Source organism: Talpa occidentalis, unplaced genomic scaffold (assembly GCF_014898055.3).
Source record: "Talpa occidentalis isolate TD23 unplaced genomic scaffold, MPIMG_talOcc4v2.1 talOcc4.12, whole genome shotgun sequence".
Classification (NCBI taxonomy): Eukaryota; Metazoa; Chordata; class Mammalia; order Eulipotyphla; family Talpidae; genus Talpa; species Talpa occidentalis.
In genome coordinates this window covers 54531191-54554820 of record NW_023601212.1, presented here as the reverse complement: position 1 = coordinate 54554820, position 23630 = coordinate 54531191, and the positions used below count along the sequence as shown (strand labels likewise).

At 37.0% G+C, this 23630-nt stretch overlaps 1 protein-coding gene across 2 annotated transcripts in view; it reads right to left on the bottom strand.

Annotated features, from left to right (window-relative positions):
• The window catches only part of ACBD6 (acyl-CoA binding domain containing 6), a 172628-nt gene that overhangs the window by 111293 nt on the left and 37705 nt on the right, over positions 1 to 23630 (bottom strand). For both annotated transcript variants that reach the window (XM_037506349.2, XM_054693432.1), the window contains exon 4: positions 1409 to 1491. In XM_037506349.2, coding sequence (XP_037362246.1) covers positions 1409 to 1491 — 83 coding nt within the window. The remainder of the gene's footprint in view (positions 1 to 1408; positions 1492 to 23630) is intronic.

The following is a 23630-nucleotide window of genomic DNA, read 5'->3' as shown; positions in this document are numbered from 1 at the left end:
CCTAGAATGCTACCTGAGAGTTCTCATCACTACTTCTTTATGTGGTGGATCATGTCAGCAAACTCTTCTGCAAAAGTGAAGCATACATTTTTGGTACAATTTTTTCTTCATGATGATAAGAGATCATGATGATAAGAGATCCCCCCAGTTCGATGAATTTAGGTGAATCCAATTTTCCATTGGAAAATTAGAACACATTTATTTCATATTGGCCAACAAGAAAAGTAAAGATCAGATAACTCAAAAAAAGGGTAAGAACTTCAGAGATTCCTGCTTCATGCTTTTATTTGTTAAGTAACAATGTGTCACATGATTTTAAAGCAGAATAGAATGCCTTTCCTGATTTACAGTCCTAAAAGAAAAAAATTATCCCAGAAATTTATACATAATATAAAAATTTAGGACGTCTGTTAAATAACACAAAATGACCTTTTAAAAAATTAATTATTCTAAAAAACACGTAACAATATACCACTTTAATCATTTCTAAGTATACAGTTCAGTAGTGTTAGACACATTGTGGTACAAGCAATCTCCAAAATTTTTTCATCTTTTCAAGCTGAAACTCTAATCTCATTATGTAACAGTTCAATCCCCACTCCCTTTTGAACCACCATTTCTTTCTGTCATAAATTTGACTACATTTGATTCCTCATATAAGTGGAATAATACAGTAGTTGTCTTTTTGTGACTGGATTAGCATAATGTCAAGGTTCATCCACATTCCAGCATGTGTCAGAATGTCTTATCTTTTTAAGGATTAATAATATTCCATTATATATATCTACACGCCACATTTTGTTTGTCCCTTAATCGGTAATGGACACTTGGGTTGGCTTCCATCTCTTAGCTACTGTGAATAGTGCTGCTATGAATGTGAGTGTACAAATATATGTTAAAGATCCCACTTTCAATTCTTTTGGATATAGAACTATAAGCAGAATTGCTGGATCATATGGTAATTCTTTGTTTAATTTTTTTACGGTTTTCCACAGTGCACCATTTTACACCCCAAAATTACTTTTAAATTGTAGCTAGGGTGAAAGGTAAAATTAAAACCCTTAAAAGAAACAATGGTACTTTTTTGGAAAACTAACAATAATAAAAATCCATTGCTTTAGACTGACATGTAAAATCTTGCCCTACCAACTACTTACATAGGGAAAAGTTTACTATCTGGCACAGACCCAGACACATTGATTTTAAAGATTACACACCTAAAAAATTCTTTCCTGCCATATATTATCCTAATAGAGGTATCATTAAATTGGTTTCATTTTAAGAAAAAATTCTTCACAGATGGAAGTTTTCAGGATTAAAATATATATACTAATATACATATATAAGTACACAAATATAGATACATACATGTATGTATTTTTAAATCAAAGATCAGAACAGAAATTACCTGATGATTTCTTCATGATATAGTGAACTAACAACTGGCCCACCAAAACCAGTATTTGCTTCTTTTCCTTTCTTCTCTGATGACTATGAATAAAAAAAGATGGAAAAAAAGAAATATGAATTAAACCAGTGTGTATTTAAACCAGTTACAAAACACAACTTTGACAAGGAATACTAAAGATTTAACTCTCCACACCATTTCTCTGAGACTTTATTGGCCCTACAATTTTAAGATGGTACCAGAAAAGCAAGGGGACTCTCCAGTTATCACAGCAGTGGAATGAGTACCCACCAGCAGGCTTTGGTCATTTCACTATCTTTTTTTTGATCATTTAAAAGCCATTCCCCAGCTGATTATTAGATATTTGCTAAGTTGACTCTGGAAAATATGAATGTTCAATGTGGGAAAATGAAAGCAAAATATGAATTATAAATACCAGAAATGAATGTAATCAGGAAAATCATATCTAAATTAACAAAATTAAAGTTCCTAAATAAGAAAGAAACTAAGCTGTAGTAAAACTTCAAATCTGACCACAATATTTTTAGGTGAAAAGAAGGAGAGAAAATGGAAATAAATTTGAGATTTAAAATGAAAGAAAAAAGAAAAACTGTTAAGGAAACCCTTTCCAAAATCAAGTATTCAATAGATCTTGCACTGCTATGTTCTCAAAAGAAGAAGATTAAGATTAAATTTAAAAATAATATTCTTCCAAAACATGTAATGTGGACACAGTGTACTTGGATGTTGTTATTGTCTGAAGGGATGAAACTGCAACCTTTATGAAAGTCCATGTTTCCTGCAAATACTGAAGAGGTTTTACACCTGGATAAGACATCAAGAAATAATAAAAAGTTCAAATAAGTAATCTTATCTCTCACCTTAAGGAACTAAAAGATGAAGAAAACCAAAATCCAGTAGAAAGAAGAAAATAATAAAAATTAGAGCAGAAATAAATGAAATAGAAATAAAAAAGATGTCCATAAGATTAAGGAAACCAAAAGCTGGTTCATTTGTGTATCTTCTTTAGAAAACTGTCTACTCAGACAGTTTTCTAAATAACAGTACAAAACACAACAAAGCAAAAACGAACAATTATAAATCAGAGACATACTGCAGGGGAGGAGGTGGGAGAGGGATCAGAGGGAGGAAGGGAGGAGCACAGGGGACTGAGGTGATGGTGCACGAGTGCCTTGGTGAAGGAAACTCTATGGGGACTACACCTGAGGGGGTGGAGGGAAGCAAATATTGTTTAAAAATCAACAGTGAGGGCCTCCCCGGTGGCTCAGAGGTTGAGCGCTGGGTTGCGAAGCTGCCCGCAGCCTCTGCAGTGCCGGTTCGATCCCCGGCTGCTCCCCGACCACCAGAGGAGGGTCCCACATGGTGCGCAGACCTCTCCTGCCGCCCACTGCTCCCCTCAGCAGTGTACTTCAGTCTGCCTGCTCTGCTCCCTGCTCTGGCTCTGGTGAATTCTCTCACCCTCCCGTGCTTCTGACTGTACCTGTAACAGGGTGGTCCCCAGGAAAGGGGGAGGTTCCAGGTTCCCTGTCCCACCCAAGGGAGAGTGGAGCTGAGCAGGGAGAGGAGAAGCTGCAGAAGAGACTGAGGAAGGAAGCAGGATGGAGCCAGGAGTCCTGGAGGAGGCGCGTGGAGCCTAGAGACACGTGAAGAAACTGCGCTTGTCTTTTGGTCGTGGACTGGGTGACACAGATGTGGGTGAGACCCATGGGGAGGTGGCAGCTTTTATCTTAATGTTGATTTTGCTCTTTTCCTTCTGGGCTTGTCTGGTTGTTTCTGACCCTTTTCTGTGGGTCCCCCTGGAAGGTGCTTTAGACTTGTGGCAGGCTTTGGGGCCTTTCTCTGGGCCAATCCCATTTGGATGGAGTTTTACCCACGAGGGGACAGGTAACTTTGGGTTCTTAATTTAGAAACTATATTCTTTGCCTTTCCTGTATTGTTTCCTAATTGTATTAAAGTTCCTTCCCATTAAAGTCTCATATGTTTTGTGTTGATACGGCGGATGGCAGAACCCACTTAGAGTAGGCAGGTTTGCAGGGTTTGGGCTGCCCCCTCCCTGCCCTATAACATACCCAGTGCTTATATAAACAAACAAACAAACAAATAAATCTTTAAAAAAAAAAGAACAGTGATATAAAAATAATTAATATTAAAAAAGAAAAATGTCTACTCAGATCCTCTGCCTGTTTTATTGCTGGATTTTGTTTGTTTGTTTTTAGAGACTTGTATGAGTTTTCTATATATTTTGGATATTAATGACTTTCCAAATATATGAATTGCAAATATTTTCTCCCACTCTGTAGACTGTCTTTGTCAATGGTTTCCTTTGCTGGAGGGAATGCAAGATGAAACAGTCACTTTGGAATACAAAAATTGCAAATTTTATCAAAATGAATTTTGACAAAGACTGCAATGAATCTGTAGATCACCTGGGTAGGACTGCCCTCTTAACAATAAAAAAATTCCAATCTATTGATATTAACATGAGATGCTTTTAATTTTGTTCAACAGTCATCTATAGTTTTCTGTATAAAATTGTTTACCTCCTTAAGTAGAAGGTATTTTATTCTTTTGGATGTTGCTATAAGTAGAATTGTTTTAGTTTCCATTTTGGAGTGTTCATTGCTGAGATAGAGAAATTCAAATGACTTTTACATGCTGATCTGGTATCTAGCAACATTGCTGCATCCGTGGCTTTTCTATATATAGGATCAAGTCATCTATGAACAAAGATAGTTTTACTTCTTCCCTTCAAATTGAATACTGTTTATATCTCTTTTTTGGTCTAATTTCTTTGGCTACATTTTATAATGCAGTGTTGAATAGCAGTAGGGAAAGCAAGCATCCTTGTATAATTCCATCAAGGTAAAGGTACCTGTGGCTCTTCATAAATACCCATTATCAGGGTTAAGTTTCACCAATATTTTTTAAAGTTATCTTAACTGATATAGTATATAAATTGATAGTTCTTTCCCCTTGATTTCAGATCTGGAAAAAAGTCTGCACCAGTTCTTACCTATGTTCTGTTTGGGTTTTCTGTTTTTGTCTTTTTTTTTTTTTTTTTCGGTCTAGCTGCTTTAAGATTTTCTCTTTTTCATTGGTTTTCAACAGTTTCACTATGTTGATGCTTGATATGGTTTTAACATTCCTTCAGCTTAGTTTTCATTGACGTTTTTCTTGTACCTATGAGTTTATGCAATGATTCTCAACTAGAGGATTTTTTTTGTTCCCATCATTCCCCAAGGATATCTGACAATGTTTGTGGTGATTTCTGATGGTCACAATAGGTAGTGCTACTGGCATCTAGTAAGTAGAGATCAGAGTTGCTGGTAAACATCTTATAATGTACAGGACAGTGCTTCACAACAAAAACTTAAGCAGTCCCAAATGTCATGTTGCAAAGGCTGAAAAATTCTGGTTTATAATTTTTATCAAATATTTACAATTTAGCTATTATTAAATTTTTTTTCTGTCTTCTCTCTCTGTCTTGCTTTTCCTCTTCTTTTTGGGACTCCATTTATATGTATGGTAGAGTAGTTTATATTTTCGCAAAGTTCGCTAGGAGTTTCTGTTCAGTCTTTTTGTGTTCTGTGCTTCATTATTATTAGTTTTACTTGCTGTATCTCACTAATCTTTTCTTATGCAATGTTAATCTCCTGTTAATCCTATCTAGTGACTTGTTGGTTTGTTTTTTTTTTTCTTTCTTCTCACTTTAGGTATTATTTTCTTTCATTTCTAGAAGTTTCATTTGGGTCTTTTTGTGACTTTCATTTCTTTCTTCATAATGTTAATGTTTTCCCTGGAAACATGGATATGTAGAATGTATTTAGAATAGCTGTTTTCACTTCTATCATTGACAGGTATTTTCCGCCTGTCTATGGGTTATATTTTCATGCAATCTTTGCATGCTTTAAAGACTTTTACTGTAAGCCAAGAATTATAAATTTTACACTTTTGTTTGCTACAATTTGTTGTATTCCTTTAAATTATGTTAGATTTTGTTGTGGTATGAAGTAAGTTATGTGAAATAAATTTTGATCCTTTCAAGTCTCACTATTTTTTAAGCTTTGTTAAGACAGAGGGAGAACAGTCTTGACTCTAAAGCTTAACTTAGCCTTGCTACTGACATGAAGTCCACCTGAGGCTGCTATCATATGCCTCATATATTACATTTTCTTCATACTCTTAGTAGGAAATGAAATATCCGGTCATATGTCTGTTCCCAAATTGTTTGGCCTACTTCTTTCTTGTATTTCTTTCCTAAGCCTGTTAGTTTCCTCTCACATATATACATAATAGTATTCAGCCAAAAGGATCCCTCTGCAGATCTCTAGGAGTCACATTCTCTTTATGCAGGAACATCCTCTCTAATATTGGGTCCTATACATTCTAGTTCAAATTGGCAAAATAACTGGGTTTTTTTGGATCTCCCATCTCTGCATTGCAGCCCGAAAAACTGTCTCCAGGCAATAACTGAGGCATTTGGAAGGATCAAAGGCATTTGTTTCCCTTTTCTTCTAGCTTTCTACTACTTTTCGTATAATATATGAAAATAATGACTTTATCTAATGGATCTGGTTGTCTTCCTGTTTTAGGAAAAAGGATAAATCTTTTCCCTATTACTATACTGTGCCCAAAAGCAAAAGTCCCACAAACATTAATTTTAAAACCAGCATAATATTCCATGCAGTAATGTATCATAACTTAATCATCTGTGTCTATTCAGGTTATATTTGACTATTAATTCATAAAGATATGATGAATACCTTTGTACATAAAGCATAATATGGTTTTAATTAAAATTTTCAGGGGGAAAAAACTGACTCTATAATTTGATTACAGTTTATTCTAAACATATTTCTTTTTCCCAGGATTAATTCCTCTTTCTGGAGCAACTGTACAAAGAAAGTTAGAATGTTGGTAACCATTTTTTTTTTGTGGAGGGAAAGATTATATTTAGGCAGAAATAGTATTTTAAAAATAATCTGCCATTATTATTTGATTGAATTGAGAATAAAGCTGCCAAAGATGCATTAGTTTTTCTCTCCATCCACTTTATCTACCAGGGATAAACTTTGGCTATTTTATCTTCTTGAGTTCCACTCCAGTGAAATGTTTCTCATAGAGGCTTACAAAGTTTATTCCATTTCTCTCTACTCAAAATCCATTAAGTTATCTTTATGTTGCATCAGCAGTTAGAGGGAGACTCCCAATTTGGCAGCCAATAGGATAAAATTTGCCAATTTTTATATTGCCTCAGACTATATTATTTGAGACACTGAAATGCTCCTTCATTCAAAGGGGAAAGGATAAGTTGTTGGCTGAATCTTTATCACTTCTTTCAGATTCCACCTTAGTCAGTTGCAGGGTCAACATTTAAAATTTGTGAAAGTAACTATTCTAAAATGTATCAGGGTTATATTGCATTGAGGGGGTTTCTTGTTTCCATGCGCTACCTTGTTAGGCCTTGATTTTACTGGTTTATTTGCTTAATTTGTTACAGATCTAGCTATAGAATTTTGGGTAAATTTAGCTCTTTGCCTCAGTTTTCTCATTTGTAAAAATAGGAACAACAGTACTTCATATCTCATATGCATGCTTTAAGGATTTAAAATATGTACGAAAGGGCCTCCCCGGTGGCGCAGCGGTTGAGCATTGGGTTGCGAAGCTGCCTGCAGCCTCTGCAGCGCCGGTTCGATCCCCGGCTGCTCCCCGGCCACCGGAGGAGGGTCCCACATGGCACGCAGACCTCTCCTGCCCCCCGCTGCTCCTCTCAGCAGTGTACTTCGGTCCTTCTGCCTGCTCTGCTCCCCGCTCTGGCTCTGGTGAATTCTCTCACCCTCCCGCGCTTCTGACTGTACCCAGTGCATGTATAAACAAACAAACAAACAAACAAAAAAAATAAATAAATAAATAAATAAACATGCCTCTATAAAAAAAAAAAAATAAAATATGTACGAAAAACAGCAGTGTCCAGCACAATGTGGACATTATGTAAGCATTAGCAGATACAATAATTATTATTGGTCCAAATATGGTCATTTCTCCAAAGCAAAAGTCTCAGCAATATAGACAAAACATGTTTAGATATGGGGAATTACAATATTGAACAATGAGTCTAGCTTTAAACTTCTGATTTCACTGATAAAACAGCAAACTGCAGAACTAAATGAACAACCAACCAAAAAAACTAACACAATAACTATCATTAAGAAAAAAGGAAGGGAAAGAAGGACTTAAAAAGTATCTTCCATGTGATTTTGCACTTACTAAATATTATCCAATTTCAAATTCAAAGTAATTCTATAAAGTTTGGATTTTTATTGTATTTCATTTAATCTAAGACATCATCAATTATAAGAAGCATCATTTTTTCTGAAATGCTAGAAAACAAAAAGCACAGCCAATTAAGTCCACCATCAATTTTTAGATACACCCAGAATTTTTAAAATATTAAAAAATGATTGTCTGCATTCTATTTGATGAATATATCTCCATTTTGCAAATTAAAAAAGACAAGAGAGGTAAAGTATACAATGCCATATAGTAAGCGGCAAAATTGAGAATCAATCCAAGATCGTATGATATCCAAAGAGTGTGCTCTTTTATTCTTTTAATTTATTTATGCATAGAAGAATTGGGGTGTAGGCCAGATGTGGGGGTGGTGGGGGATTCACTAGAGACAGAGTGGGGAGCATAACAAGCAGATCTACTGAATACACTGCTGAAGGGAACAGCGGGCAAGACAGGAGGTCTGCTGCACCATGTGGGTAGGATCCCTGGCCAGGGATCGAACTCATGCTGCAGTGGCTGTCTTGATAGCGCTGAGACTTGTCTGTACATTTTTTATTAAACTACACTACCTCTCCAAAGTCCTTTAGGAACCATTATCATATACACAATATTGCATACTAAAATTATGTTCCATTTCTTAAATACACACTGAAAAAAATTTTAAGTACTTTATTAGTTCAAAAGAAAATTTTAAACCTATAATTCCTTAGCTTTTTCAAGGCTGATTTTCATGATAAATTATACACAGTTTAATCAATTAAGCAGATTGATACTGTAGTTCTAGTCCTTAAAAGTTCACTTTTTAAATAACCCTTTAAAAATATCCTAAAAAAAGTTTTTTCTCCTGAAACATTAACATTCATGTCCATACAAAAGAATATTAATCTCATCTATTATCTGTCATTAAGAATACTTAAGGGGTCTCCCTGGTGGCGCAAGGAGGTAAGACACAACCTATGAAGCTATCCTGTCTTACCCGCTGCTCTCCTCAGCAGTGTGTTTCACTCAGTCTGCCTGTTCTGTTACTCACTCTGTCTCTGGTGAATCCTCTCACCACCCACACCTCTGGCCTGTGCTCCAGTTCTCGTATGCATAAATAAATAAATCTTTAAAAAAATTTAAAAAACAGAAGATAAAGTAAAAAAAAAAAAAGAATGCTTTGGTGGATATGGTGTAGTAACATACCTCTGAAAAGGTATGAACCTATATCCCTGAATTATATGCAGTACTGTAAACTACTATTATTTCAATTAAAAAGTGTTACCATGAAAACACTTGGTTGCTGTAACATTAATACTTATAAAATTTCTCAAATAAAACCCATCAACCTATTTTTTAACCTTCACCTCTCTTAAAATTATGTCTGCTCTGTTCCCTGCTCTGGCTCTGGTGAATTCTCTCACCCTGCCGCGCTTCTAATTGTACCCAGTGCTTGTATGTATAAATAAATAAATCTTTTAAAAAAAAATAAGCATACATTTAAAAAATAATCTCTTAAATTCTTTAAAAAATTGGGTATTTAGAAGAATGCCAATTATCTAGAAATAAATGCTATTAATATTGGGAAATAATTTTTAGATGAAAGAAAAGAAACCAAATACAATCGGTGCAAGGATATTTTATGAAGACCTCCAAATTTCAGAATTTCCTAATTTTTTGTATATGTTACATACACTAGCTAAAAAAGTGATAGATTTTTTAAAAGATTAAATAACTGAAAAACATACTTTTTTTAAACAGATACTTTTATCTAACATCACTAATTATTCCAGATCATTCTAAATTAGTAGTCCATACATATTGTACAATGGAAATAGAGATAATTTTTCCAGATAATTATTATGGTAAACAGAACTCTTACAAAGAATACTCATAATCCGGGCCTCCCCGGTGGCGCAGCGGTTGAGCGCTGGGTTGCGAAGCTGCCGGTGGCCTCCGCGGCGCCGGTTTGATTCCCGGCTGCTCCCCGGCCACCAGAGGAGGGTCCCACATGGCGTGCAGACCTCTCCTGCCACCCGCTGCTCCCCTCAGCAGTGTACTTCGGTCCTTCTGCCTGCTCTGCTCCCTGCTCTGGCTCTGGTGAATTCTCTCACCCTCCGTGCTTCTGACTGTACCCAGTGTTTGTATAAATAAATAAATAAATCTTAAAAAAAAGTTAATGTTTAAAAAAAAAAAAAAAGAATACTCATAATCCAACAAGTAAATTTCCTCAGTCTGTATGACAAAACAAAACACAAAATGGCAAACTGCTTTCAGTACTCTACAAGGAATTTAAGAATACATTAATTTTATCTTAATTTCCTGGCTATTGTCAACTGTCTTGATTCCAGAGTATTTTAAACAACTAAGATATATAAGATTATCACTTGTATACCTGTCCAGCTTCCATTGTACAATATATAAGGACTTATCTTTGTGAAGTATTTAATAATGCTACTTTTAAATGACTCTCGTGGAAAATTAGCTTCAGGTTATTATGACTAACTTACTAAAAATGTAACAATTATCAAGACTTAAATGCTCTTTAGAAAATAATTTTGAAATATAGTATGTGTCCTATTTATTCAGAAATTATAACTTTGTTAAATTTTTGAGCATCAAAGAAAATCCTAAAAAAACCCCAAAGATTCAAATACTTAAAACTGGCATTTTTATAATAATGTAGTAAAAAATAAATAGGAAAAAAGAACTGCATTTTAAACAAAACAAATGGCAAATATTTTTGTAATATTATAAGCAATATATCCAAATGATCTCAGATGCAAGAAAAACATTATGACCCAGTAAGCAGGCCATGATTGTGAGCAGGCAACAATTACATCATACTTAAAGTTATACAGATGTTTAGAGTTTTATTCATATACATACATATCAGTAATATACACCAAACAGGGAAATATTCAGTACCCCTAGTCATCTAAAAAAATGCAAATTAAAACCACAAAGAGCAATGATTAAACTAATTCCATTAGACTAACAACAATCATGTAAGTTGGTAAAACTATAGTGAAACGGGTACTAATACTAAATTAATGGCCCTAATGGCCTTGTAAAATGGTATTACTCTTTTGGAAAGCAATACTGCAATCCTACCAAAATCCATAAAAATATTAGCATGCTTCCATCATTTTCAACATTAATACAGCTTGTGGATAATGTAGGAAATAAAATACATCTCTACAGTAACTTGTATATTGTATATTCAAAACAGTCTTTTCAGTTATTCATCTTTACATGAAATAAATGTTCTTGAATCTTTTCTGTTGTTTTCAAGAAGTATTCGAAACTTTAACCCCCAGGATACTTCCAAGACTATCTCTGATCCCCTACTCTGACTTTTATCTGATTCTTCATTTTCCTTTTTTGACTTTATTCCATTTGGTTTTCACTGAATGTTGGTGGTTTGCCCATTTTCTCAGTTACAGATGTTGGTTATCCCATTAAGGGAATATTCCAGAATATTCAAAAACTATGCTACAGCCACTGCCATCTTTCTGGAAATTCAACAATCATGAATGATTTTTTTTTAAAAAAGAGGCAAGCTTTATTTATTTATTTGTTTGTTTATTTATTATTTATTTATACATACAAGCGCTGGGTACAGTCAGAAGCGCAGGAGGGTGAGAAAATTCGCCAGAGCAGGGAGCAGAGCAGGCAGAAGGACCGAAGTACACTGCTGAGGGGAGCAGCGGGCGGCAGGAGAGGTCTGCGCGCCATGTGGGACCCTCCTCCGGTGGCCGGGGAGCAGCCGGGGATGGAACCGGCGTCGCAGAGGCTGCGGGCAGGTTCGCAACCCAGCGCTCAACCGCTCCGGGGAGGCCCCATGAATGATTTTTGATGGAATGTATGGAGTATACAAACAGATTAGTGTTGCATGCCATTTCATTCTCTTTTCCATCACTTTTGTCTCCATTCAACCAACTATCTTAAGATGAATGACTTCATAAAAGAAAAGGCATAGAGATTAAGAAAGATACAATGGTAAGAAAAATACAATTAAGATCACAAGATATGTTTAGTGAACATCTGTTATCTGTGGCTTACCAAAGTTTTTAGAACACTACCCCTTAACACTGTAATAGCTTCTTATAGTGTGAATTCCAACTTTCCAAATCAGAATCCTGAAAACTGCATTTTCAGACTAGGATATACAGGGCCGATGATCTTGAGCCCATCAATTAGAAGCATAAACAAGCCATATAAATATAGCATGCAGAACATATTATTGACCTATAGCAAGTCACATGCCTTCATAGTTCAAAATTCAGTTGAAATGATCTCACCAACAAAAATACTAAGTTTGGGCCTCCCCGGTGGCGCAGCGGTTGAGCGGTGGGTTGCGAAGCTGCCCGCGGCCTCTGCGGCGCCGGTTCAATCCCCAGCTGCTCCCCGGCCACGGGAGGAGGGTCCCACATGGCGCGCAGACCTCTCCTGCCGCCCGATGCTCCCCTCAGCAGTGTACTTCGGTCCTTCTGCCTGCTCTGCTCCCTGCTCTGGCTCTGGTGAATTCTCTCACCCTCCCGCGCTTCTGACTGTACCCAGTGCATGTATAAACAAACACAAACAAACGAATAAAATAAAGAAAGAAATAAAAAACATGCCTCTATAAAAAAAAAAATTTTAAAAAAATTTAAAAAAATACTAAGTTTGACATAAACAGAATTCAAGTAATTAAATCAAACACCATATCAATTCATATTTTCATTTTTAGTTCACAGGAGAATTCTGATGAATACCATCAGAAATTCACAAATAAAAATCAATGCTATTTTATACATAAACAGTTTTTATGAAATACAGCATCTACTGCTCTGTGACTGCTACTACCAAAAAAAGACATTTATGAATTTATCAGATGTGAAAATTGTGTGCCAAAATATTTAACAAACATGCAAACATTAAAATTATTTGAGGGGCCTCCCCTGGTGGCGCAGCGGTTGAGCAGTTTGTTCCCCGGCCACCGGCGAGGGTCCCACATGGTGCAACAGACCTCTCCTGCCGTGCCCGCTGCTCCCCTCAGCAGTGTATTTCGTCACTTTACCTGCTCTGTTCCCCGCTATGGCTCTGGTGAGTTCTCTCACCCTCCCACACTTCTGACTGTGCCCAGTGCTTGTATGAATAAATAAATAAATCTTTAAAAAAATAAAATAAAATAATTTGAGTATGATGTCTGCTACAGATACAATTATCAGATTAAGAAAGTTTGCCTCTATTAATAGCTGTTAAGATTTTTATCATGAATGGGTATTGGATTTGGTCAAGTCTTTTGCCTTACCCCCATCAAATATGTGATTTTTCTTCATTTTTTTTCTGTTAATGTGATAAATTACACCATATTTCAGAAGTTAAATCACCTTTACATTCCTAGAATTATCCCTACTTCATCAATATCTTTTATTCTTTTTATTTTTTTGCTGGAAAGCAATTGACTTTACACTTTCCTTTTCTGTATCATTCTTCTCAGGCTTAAGTGCCAAGGTTATTCTGGTCTTAAAAAAAAAATGAAAAGTGTTCCCCTCTTTTCAATTTTCCAGAAGAGTTTCTATAAAATTAGCATGATTTCTATAAATTTAGCATGATTTGGCCTCCCTGGTGGCGCAAGGGGTTAAGCACCGCACTATGAAGCAATCGAAGCCTCTGCAGCACAAGTTCACTCCCTGGCCCGCCAGGGAGCAACCCACATGGTGAAGCAGACCTCTCCTGTCTCACTAGCTGCTCCCCTCAGCAATGTATTTCAGTTAGTCTACCTGTTCTATTCCCCACTCTGTCTCTGGTGAATCCTCTCAATCCCAGACCTCTGTACCCAGACCTATACCCCAGCTCTTGTATGCATAAATAAATAAATCTTTTAAAAAATTAGCATGATTTATTCCTTACGAAACACATCAATAAAAAGAAAAATAAAAACCCTATGATCATATAAATAGATGCTGAGAAAGCATTCGACAAAGTCCAACATTCATTTATAATGAAGGCCCTCGAAATTCTCGGGATAGAAGGAACATACCTTAACATGATAAAAACCATATTTGACAAACACACTGTCAATATTATCTTCAATGGCGAAAAGCTGAAGTCCTTTCCTTTAAGATCAGGAACAAGTCAAGGATGTCCTCTCTCACCACTGCTCTTCAATATAATACTGGAGGTCCTAGCCAGGGCAATAGACAAGAGAAAAACATACAAGGAATCCAGATAGGGAAAGAAGAAGTAAAACTATCACTATTTGTAGATGATAGATAATATACATAGAGAACCCTAAAATCTCCACAGAAAAACTACTCAGAATAATCAACTAATTCAGTAAAGTAGCAGGATACAAAATCAACACACAAAAATCAGTAGCCATCCTATCAATCTGAAGAAGAAGAAATCAAGAAAACCATCCCTTTTATAATTGAAGCAAAAAATATCAAATACTTGGGAATAAACCTAACAAAAGAGGTGAAAGACCTATACAAAGAAAATTTTAAAACACTTTGTTAAAAGAAATAGAAGACACAAAGAAATAGAAAGACATCCCCAGCTCATGGATGGGAAGAATTAATATTATTAAAATGTCCATCCTACCAAAAACAATATACAGATTCAATGCTATTCCAATAAAAATCTCAATGACATTCTTCAAAAGAAATAGAACAAATACTGATGAAATTCATATGAAACCACAAAAAAAACACGAATAGCCAAAGACCTACTGATGAAAACAAAGGAGAAAGGAGGTATCACACTTCCAAACTTCAAGCTATACTACAAGATGAAAGAATCAGGAAGATTTGACATATATATATATACACACAATGGAATACTACTGAGGTATAAAATGAGATGAAATCTTGCCATTTACAACAACATGGATGGAGTGGGAAAGGATTTTGTTTGCTAAGCAAAATAAGTCAGGAGAAGAAAGACAAATAGCAAATGATTTCACTCATACGTGGAATATATGAAACAAACAAGGGAATAGACCAAACTAATTAAAATAAGATCTAGAAATCTTACTGCAGAACAGAGGCTATCAGAGGGGGAAGGTGTGGGTGAGAAATAAGAGGGAAGAGGTCCAATGGACTCTGGTGGAGGGTTATTGGTACTTAGGTGGTAGGTGTAGTGTGGCAACATACATTTGAAAGGGTATGAACCTATACCCCTAAAATATATAGTGTTGTAAACCAACATATCTCAATAAAATAATTTAAAAATTTAAAATCCTGTAACCCAATACCCCCTTTATCCTATATATAATACAGTCCTTCATGTCTCCCTGTGGCAGAATTTGAGCCCTATATATCTACATTACAGGACTGTGGTGAGAGTTACATAGACTAACATCTAAAATAACTGGCATAGTGAATGGAACATATTAAGATGTCAGTAAATAAAGCTAATAATTATTTTTATTATTACTGAGTATCTTAGCAAAAATGGATCAATATCAATCTCCATTTAAATTTCTAGTGGCAAAATCAGTTCCTACCTACCACATATGCTACCTACATCAAGGTTCCTAAAAAGCATGCTAATCAAATTTCCTGATGTGACAGGGTCAATAAAAGATAGCTCATATACTAGATGACACATTCATGAGCCAAAAGAATAACTCAGTGTTGGAAAAATATGATGAATCAAATAAATGCAATTTAATGAGTACATATAAAGTACTGAATTTAGGACAGAAGAGACACTACTAACAGAATATGTGAAAGACTTGGGATTTCAGTTCTCTGACAATGACAAAACAAGTCACATTGTGATGTGACTGTCAAAAATGTTAAAGTAATTATAAGGTATATCAGTAGCATTATATCCAAATGAGAGAAAATTTCATTTCTATAGTGGTAAAACTATGTCTCAAATAGTCTTTTCAACAGTTCCTAAAGTTATACTTTTGAAAAACTGAAACTTGTGCATACAAGAATGAGTGACATGGTGGTGGAACCTGACAGTATTGGGGGTGCAAAACAATTTTAGAAATTAGGGATAGCTAGCCTGAAGAAAAAGAAACTTAAAAGCTGTCATAAAAACAATGAAGAACTCTGTATGTAGATAAAAACTGGACTTATTCTATTGATATGTTTCCTAGAAAGCAAAAATAAAACAGATTAGAAAACAACAAAACAAAACAATGAAATAGATTCTGGTCTATACAGTAGAAGAAATTTCTAATACCTGGAGTTGTTTAAAAAAAAAAGCTTCTTCATAATTCTTCATAATAGTGTATTTCCATCACTAGGAATCTTCTAACAGAAGCTAAAAAAGATTCTTGGAATGCCTTGGAGAAGAAAATTAATCTAGACAACCACCTAAGTTTTCTGACTATAAAACTATAGCCCCATAGTGAGAAAAAAAGGAGAAAAAAAATTTAAAAGACATATACAAATGGTTAACACACACATGAAAAAATGTTCAACTTCACTATTTATCAAGGAAATGAATATCAAAACTACACTAACGTACAAATTCATACCCACTAAAATGTCTATAGGAAAAAGGAAATTAAGGAGTACTGGCAAGGATATAAAGACATCATAACTCTCAATATTCTTTTTTTTTTAAGATTTATTTATTTATTTATACAAGAACGGGGTACAGGCCAGATGTGCAGGAGGGTGAGAGGATTCACCAGAGACAGAGCAGGGAACAGAACTGGCAGACTGATGAAATACACCGTGAAGGGGAGCAGCGGGCAAGACAGGAGAGGTCTGCTGTGCCACGTGGGACCCTCGCCGGTCGGCCAGGATTGAACTGGCGCTGCAGAGGCTGTGGACAGCTTCACAGCGTGGCGCTCAACCGCCTGCACCACCAGGGAAGGCCCATCCCTCAATATTCTTAAAGGGAATGTAAAATGCTGTAGTCACTTGGAAAACAGTTTAGCAGTTCCTTTAAAAAGTTAAACATAGAGGTGCCATTTGACCTAGCAATTCCACTCCTAGGTATGCAAATGAAGAAATACATCTATTTCAAAAGTTGGCATTATTCACAACAGCCAAAAGGTGGAAACAACCCAAATGTCCATTGATGGATACAGAAAATGTGGTATAATCATGTAACAGAATATATGAACCTAAAAAAGAAACTAAGCATTGATATATGCTACAATGTGGAAGAATTCATATTCTCCTACACTGAAAGATGCTAAATGAAGCCAGTCACAAAAGACCAGCTAAATATGATTCCATTTATTTGACATGTTCAGAACAGGTAAATCTATAGAGATATAAGGTAGATTAGTGATTGTTTAGGGCTGGGAGAAACTGGGAGATTGCAATGGATAAAGAATATGGAATTTCTTTTTGAGGTGCTGAAAATATACTAAAATTGACTGTGGTGATGGTATACAACTTTGTGAATATACTAAAAATCACTAAATGGAACAGTTCAAATGGATGGTATATGTGAATTATGCTGTATCTCAATTTTTTAAAAAGCACCAAAAAGAGTACAAAGTTTAGAAATAGTAGGTGAAGGGATAAATAATCTTATGTTCTAACTGGCCTATAAGCTCATCATATTAATTATCACAATTAGTAAACAAAATGATAACTCCAGAAGGTGAGGAAAATGGTGAAAATGTATTTAGCAAACGATGCTCAAAGAACCTAGGAAAGAAACATGATCACCTTAGAAAAACTCTCGCCTAAAAATAAAGTTGATCTATTTAAGAGTACACTCAGTTGAAAAACTCACTCGTGAAGAATAGTTCTTTCCCCAGATCTGTGGGCATTCTCCAACCTAGAATCATTACATCATGATCTTGTGCTATCACTGCAATCACAAAATTGAATTCTGAATTATATAGGGATTTAACTAGTGTATACACTTTTTAAAAAAGTAACTACCGGCTTAGAATCATATTTCCTAAGCTGCAGCCAATATGGTACTAACAAGAAAATGTATTCATAATTAATTCTTCGGAAATAAAATTACAACCAATGAACCTTCGAACCTTTTTTGTTTATGCTCTTATTACTGTCAGACATTCAGGCCAGTTTTCTAACATATATAAAAAGCAGTGGAACTGTATAGTTTAAAATTTTCTAAGTAGATAGGCTTATAAGGAAAACAGCCCAAAAGTTTCAGAAGCTCTCTCCTCATTTTCTTACTCTAGTCAAGGCATGGCATGACTGCCCCCAGAGAAAGAAATTTGGGCAGACAGTAATTGTATTTGACAGCAGCAATTACATGCAAGGTTGGAGATTAGAAGACCATTAATGTGTGTGCAGTAATTGCTCTGGTATTTTCTATTACTACTGAGGGTCAGTTTGAAGAGAATTCATGGCAAACTTTACCTTGCATACAGTTGTTCCAGGAACTCCACATTAAAAAGCTTATAAAGACTAATTATAATAAATTAAAAATCAAAATCAACAAGCAACTATAAACCAGAGACACACTACAGGGGGGTGGGGAGAGGGGATAGGGTCAAAATAAGGGGGGTGGGAATTTTATGGGGAATATAATCAAGATGAAAATGCATACACTGTGCAAAAATGAAAAATGGTGTAAAAATATATATAAAATAAAATTTTAAAAAAGCATATAAAAGGCACAGCAGGAATGCAGGATATACTTTTCATAAGACAATAATAAAGCATGGAATAGGAACAATTAATATGAAATTCTGAAAGATATTTCTACCTATACTTTTCATGAAAACAATAATAAGATTATAGACCAAACACATAACTGTGGTTCTTTCTCCTTCCATATAACATGCTGGAGCGACGCAAAAACTGAAACAATTATGGAAGAAATTGGGAGAAATTATGGAAGAAGGTACAGTGCAAAAGATTCACAGGCCCAAAGGTTGGGATAAAATTTTACCCTGGTAGTAAAACCTGAACTTTCAGGGACCTAACCATATGACAAAGATAATTACCTTTGTGCTATATATGGTGAATGCTATACAAAGTGAATCCTGCTTACCCTGCAAGTCCTAAACCATCCTGGCAGGCTGAACTACCTACCAGTCTCTTTGTTCTGTCTTTTCTCAGAATTCTCCTGAAGAGTCTTACGAAAAGAAAGGTCTTCCTTAATCCATCTACCTTGTATCAGCGGAGGAATCAAAGGTAGTTAGCTCACTGGCCTACTGGACTAGGAAATAATTATGTATGCCTATGACTGTCATCTGTTATTGCTCAAAAGACTTCAGTATACAGATCAATGCTAAGGAAACCTACAATCAGTAGTTAGAGAAAAATTACAATGATTTAAGGAGAGGGAGAGGCTAAGAGGAATCAGAACAAGTGGTGGGTTTTTTTTGTATGTTTTTTTCTTCTGAGGGCAGCAAAAGTAATTGAAGAAATAGAAGAGATCTTTAACGCAATAAAATGTAAAGATATACATAAATACTAGCTGTTTTATTCCATGAAAGTCTACTGTACTATAAACATTAACTTTTCATCAATGTTGATTATTTTCATGTTAGTTCAACATCTCTCTCCTACAACATGGTTCCAAACAGCCCTTAGTATGAGCATGATTCAGCAAGTGAAAAGTCTTCAAAGAGACTGTGAAAAATATATATAACTAGACTGTTAGAACCACATTCAAAAAGCATATATTCCTTCATATGAGGCAATATCCCTAACTTTTTCCAGTTCAACTCAGTTCAACACAGGAAGTACTTTTTAAAAAATATATATTTTATTTATTTATGCATACAAGAGCTCGACTGTAGGCTAGAGGTTTGGGGGCTGAGAAGATTCATCAGAGACAGAATGGGGAGCAGAACAGGCAGACTGAAATCCACTGCTGAGGGGAGCAGCAGGCGACACAGGAGAGGTCTACTGCACCATGTGGGTCAGCTCCTTGGCCGGGGATCAAACTGGTGCTGCAGTGGCTGCAGAGAGCTTCACAGTGCTAAGACTTAAACCCTTGTGCCAACAGGGAGGCCCCACAGGAAGTAATTTTAAGCACCTACTCTCTTAAATACCGAGCTTACCACCAAAAAGCATATTAATCAAGGTACCTAACAAGATACTTAGTATTATCGGGATTTAGGATATGCTGCCACATAAAACAGGTGAGAAACAATATAAAACAAGTAAGGTCAAACACTCAAATGTGCACAATAAACAACAAATGTGACAGATTTACAGAGGGGGAAATTAGTGTGAACTGGAGACTTCTTGGAGTAAACCGGAATTGATCAGGGTTGAAAAAATATGTAGGCAGAAACAATAAAAGGGGCATTTCCATAAGCACATGAGTAAAGAAAGGCATAATCTACTGGATTTGAGGACAAATAAGAGAGGGATGGCAGATGGGAGTCAAACTACAGTATGTAAAGTTAAGCTAAGTCTGGATTCACTGTTGGAGAAAAAGGTACAGGTTACAGAAGATTTGAAAATAAGAATTTAAAGCTTAGACTTGACTTAATGGTTCAAACAAGTTTGGTATAATTTTTGCCATTTTCCTGTTAATCATAATCATAAAGAGGAATAAATGGTCCAGTATAAAATTATGCTTCTCAGAAAATATCAAAATCAACAAACTATGAACCAGAGACACTCTATGGGGTGTGGGGGGCGGGGAAAGGAGGGGTTGGGAAATAAGGGAAAATAAGGAGGTTGTAATTGTATGGGGAATATAAAAATAAAATTTAAATTAAAAAATTAAAAATAAATAAATAGATTAATAAAAAAATAAAATTATGCTTCTCCATATGCAATACAATCACACTTAAAACAACAAATCTTGGGGCCTCCCTGGTGGTGCAAGGGGTTAAGTCTCAGCACTATGAAGTTATCGCCAGCCACTGTAGAATGAGTTCGATCCACAGCCAGGGAGCTGACCCACTTGGTGCAGAAGACCTCTCCTGTCTCCCCGCTGCTCCCCTCAGCAGTGTATTTCAGTCAATCAGCCCCTTTCTGCTCCCCACTATGTCTCTGGTGAATCTTCTCCCCCTCTCCCTGCACCTCTACTCTACACCCCAGCTCTTGTATGCATAAATAAATAAAATAAATCTTTAAAAATAAAACACAACAAATTTTAAAACATGTAACATCAAATGTTCTCAAAAATTAATGATGTTTTTCAGGGTCTCAGTAGAATAAAGCATTAAAAATAACTCATATTATAAAATTATCCATAACATTAACATATTGAAAGTGACAAACTCATCAGGCAATCTGGTAGCATAACAGAGAGCTTAAGATATTCCAGTTATTCAAAAGAAATTTTTTATATTGTCATAATTTGGCTCCAGATTACCTTAACCATGGTAATGAAACCACAGTCAATAATTTATTTTTGCATTTTCTCCATAAATATAACTTACTGTTCCATTTCTCAACCCCTCCCCTATTATAACTATTCAGTTTACTAAGAGGTATCCTTGGTTGCAAGAAAATAAGTTCATAAAGCCAAAAGAATGAAATATTCAATCCTGGTTTAGCTAAGGATACTCAGTCCAAATTAGCTGGACTCACAGTTGATCATAACTAATGAATATTCTGATGGTGATAGGCAAAGGAAAAGTCATGTCCTCTGTGACTACTCAATTCTTAATATAAAGGTGTGTTTATTAGAAATTACTAGCGATCTCACTAGTAGCTGTTAGTACATTTTAAAAGCATTCTTACACATTCATTTTAGTTTAAGCCATGATCCTCAAGGTCTATCAGCAAGAAAAAAAGTTGAGGAGGGGGCGGAGCAACATGGCAGCAAGGAGACGCTGCGAGTAAGATCTCCCATTAAAAAAAGTGAATAGGGAGGAAAAGCGGCAGGTCCCAGTGAGAACTGGGACACTGAAGATAAACGGGTGACGCCAGCAAACTACCCGAAGAAGAAACTGGCCATAAAAGAGGACTAGAAGGGAGGGAAGCGCAGAACCCTGCTCCCCTCCCCCGCCCACAGAGGCGGCACTCTCCGACCGGCAGAGAGGAGGAAACAACAAACCAAAACTGCCAACAAGAAAAACGGACGCAGCAAGCGGGACTGTGAGTGGAAAGGAACTATTTCAGCCACCACACCCCGTGAACGGGAGCTGAGGCGAACCCTGCAGGATCCGCCGCGGCTGTGAGCGAACGGCTCCGGGCGCCATTAGAGAAGAACAAAGACCCCGGGAGACGCGCACACAGCCCGGGCTGCCGGTAAGCTGGCGCGGAAACGCGGAGTGCTCGGTGCGCTTGAAAAGCAAGTGCAGACCGGGATCGCGGCTGCCCAGGTCCCCGCGCCTGCAACCTAGGCTTGCGGGGAGACGACCTAGGCTTGCGGGGAGACGCGCGGAGGTCCTCACTGAGGTGAAGGTCCCTCCCTGAGTAAGCAGGATCCAGGCGCCCAGGCACGGGAGCTGTGCAAAAGGCGCCATTCCCGCGCCACTGAACTGGGCTACAGCCCGCGTCCTGGAACTGAGGGCTTTGAACTGAGACCCGGGGCACGAAAATTCGGGGCGTGGTTTCTCCACGACGGTGGGGCACAAGGCAGACACAGCACCCCAAAGCTGTTGAGGTGTACCCTACCATTCCCGCTCTGTTCTCTGTCCCACGGGGTCGGGGGAGGCGAAAAACAGCCCCCCAAGGACAATAGGAGAGATCTCTGGCGCCACCTAGCGACCAGGAAAAAAAAAGTCACTAACACCCTATAAAACAGGACATTTCTTAAGACTGCTTGAAAAGGGCAGAAGGTTTCTGGAGGACCCAGTGGCCAGCCGGGAAGTTATTCCACGCCAGGCCCCTTCCGACCAGCAGTCTGAGCCCACAGAGGGAGCAGGAACCCACGTCCGGGGCAGACCGGGTGCGCAGAAGAGTGTGCCTGAAACCGCAGGCGCAGGGACTGCATCCCGCTTCGCCATTTGAGAACAGGGACATTTCTTCAGTAAAAACTGCCTAAAACCAGCAGAAAGCTCCCCCAGAAGACAGAGATGGCTCCTGGAAGAGCCAGAGGGGAGCGGAGAAGTTCACCCAAGATGTCAGTCAGTCCGAGCAACACAGTGTCCCAACGCATACGACAAATTAGAAAACAGACAGTAGGGAGTAGAAGAACCACACGCAACCTAAAAACTCCTCAGGAAAGAAGCACACCACAAAAAGAAAACCACTCCCCAGATTGCAACGACAGCAACTTGGAAGAACTTCTGAGCCTTCCAGAAAGAGAATTTAAAATTGCCATGATTAAAAAAGTGATAGATCAGAAGAAGGAAATTGAGTCCCTAAAGAGGGAAGTAAGAGAAATGCAGGAGATCAAAGAATTAATGGAGGAACTAAAGAACTCTGGGAAAAGCAATGAAAGCAGAATAGATGAAATGGAAGAACGAATAAGTAATCTTGAAGACACAGAAATAAAAAGAACCAAAACAGAAAAGGAAAGAGAAGTACGAAGGAAAAAGAATGAAGAAAGACTTCGGGAACTATCTGACTCCATGAGGAAAGGAAATATAAGAGTTATAGGAATTCCAGAAGGAGAGGAGAGAGATGTAGGAACAGAGAAAATATTCATGGATATAATTGAAGAGAACTTCCCAAATGAGAAGAAGGAGCTGAAAATTGATATACAAGAAGCAAGAAGAACACCAAACTTCCACGACGAAAGGAAAAACACAGCAAGACACATAATAGTAAAGCTCCCAAGAATCCAGGACAAGGAAAAAATAATGAAGCTGACAAGAGGGAAGAAACAGATAACATTCAAAGGAAAACCAATCAGGCTGACATCAGACTTCTCTGAAGAAACACTACGGGCAAGGAGAGAGTGGAGGGACATAGTCAACAGACTCCAAGAAAACAGATGCCAACCAAGAATACTCTATCCCGCAAAGCTCTCTTTCCTCCATGAAGAAAGAATATGGACCTTCCCAGACAAAGAGAAACTCCGGAATTTCATTGCGACTAAACCCCCACTCCAAAAAATACTACAAGGAATCCTAAAGCCAGAACCTCAGAGGGACGAATAACAACGAAAGAAGACCAAA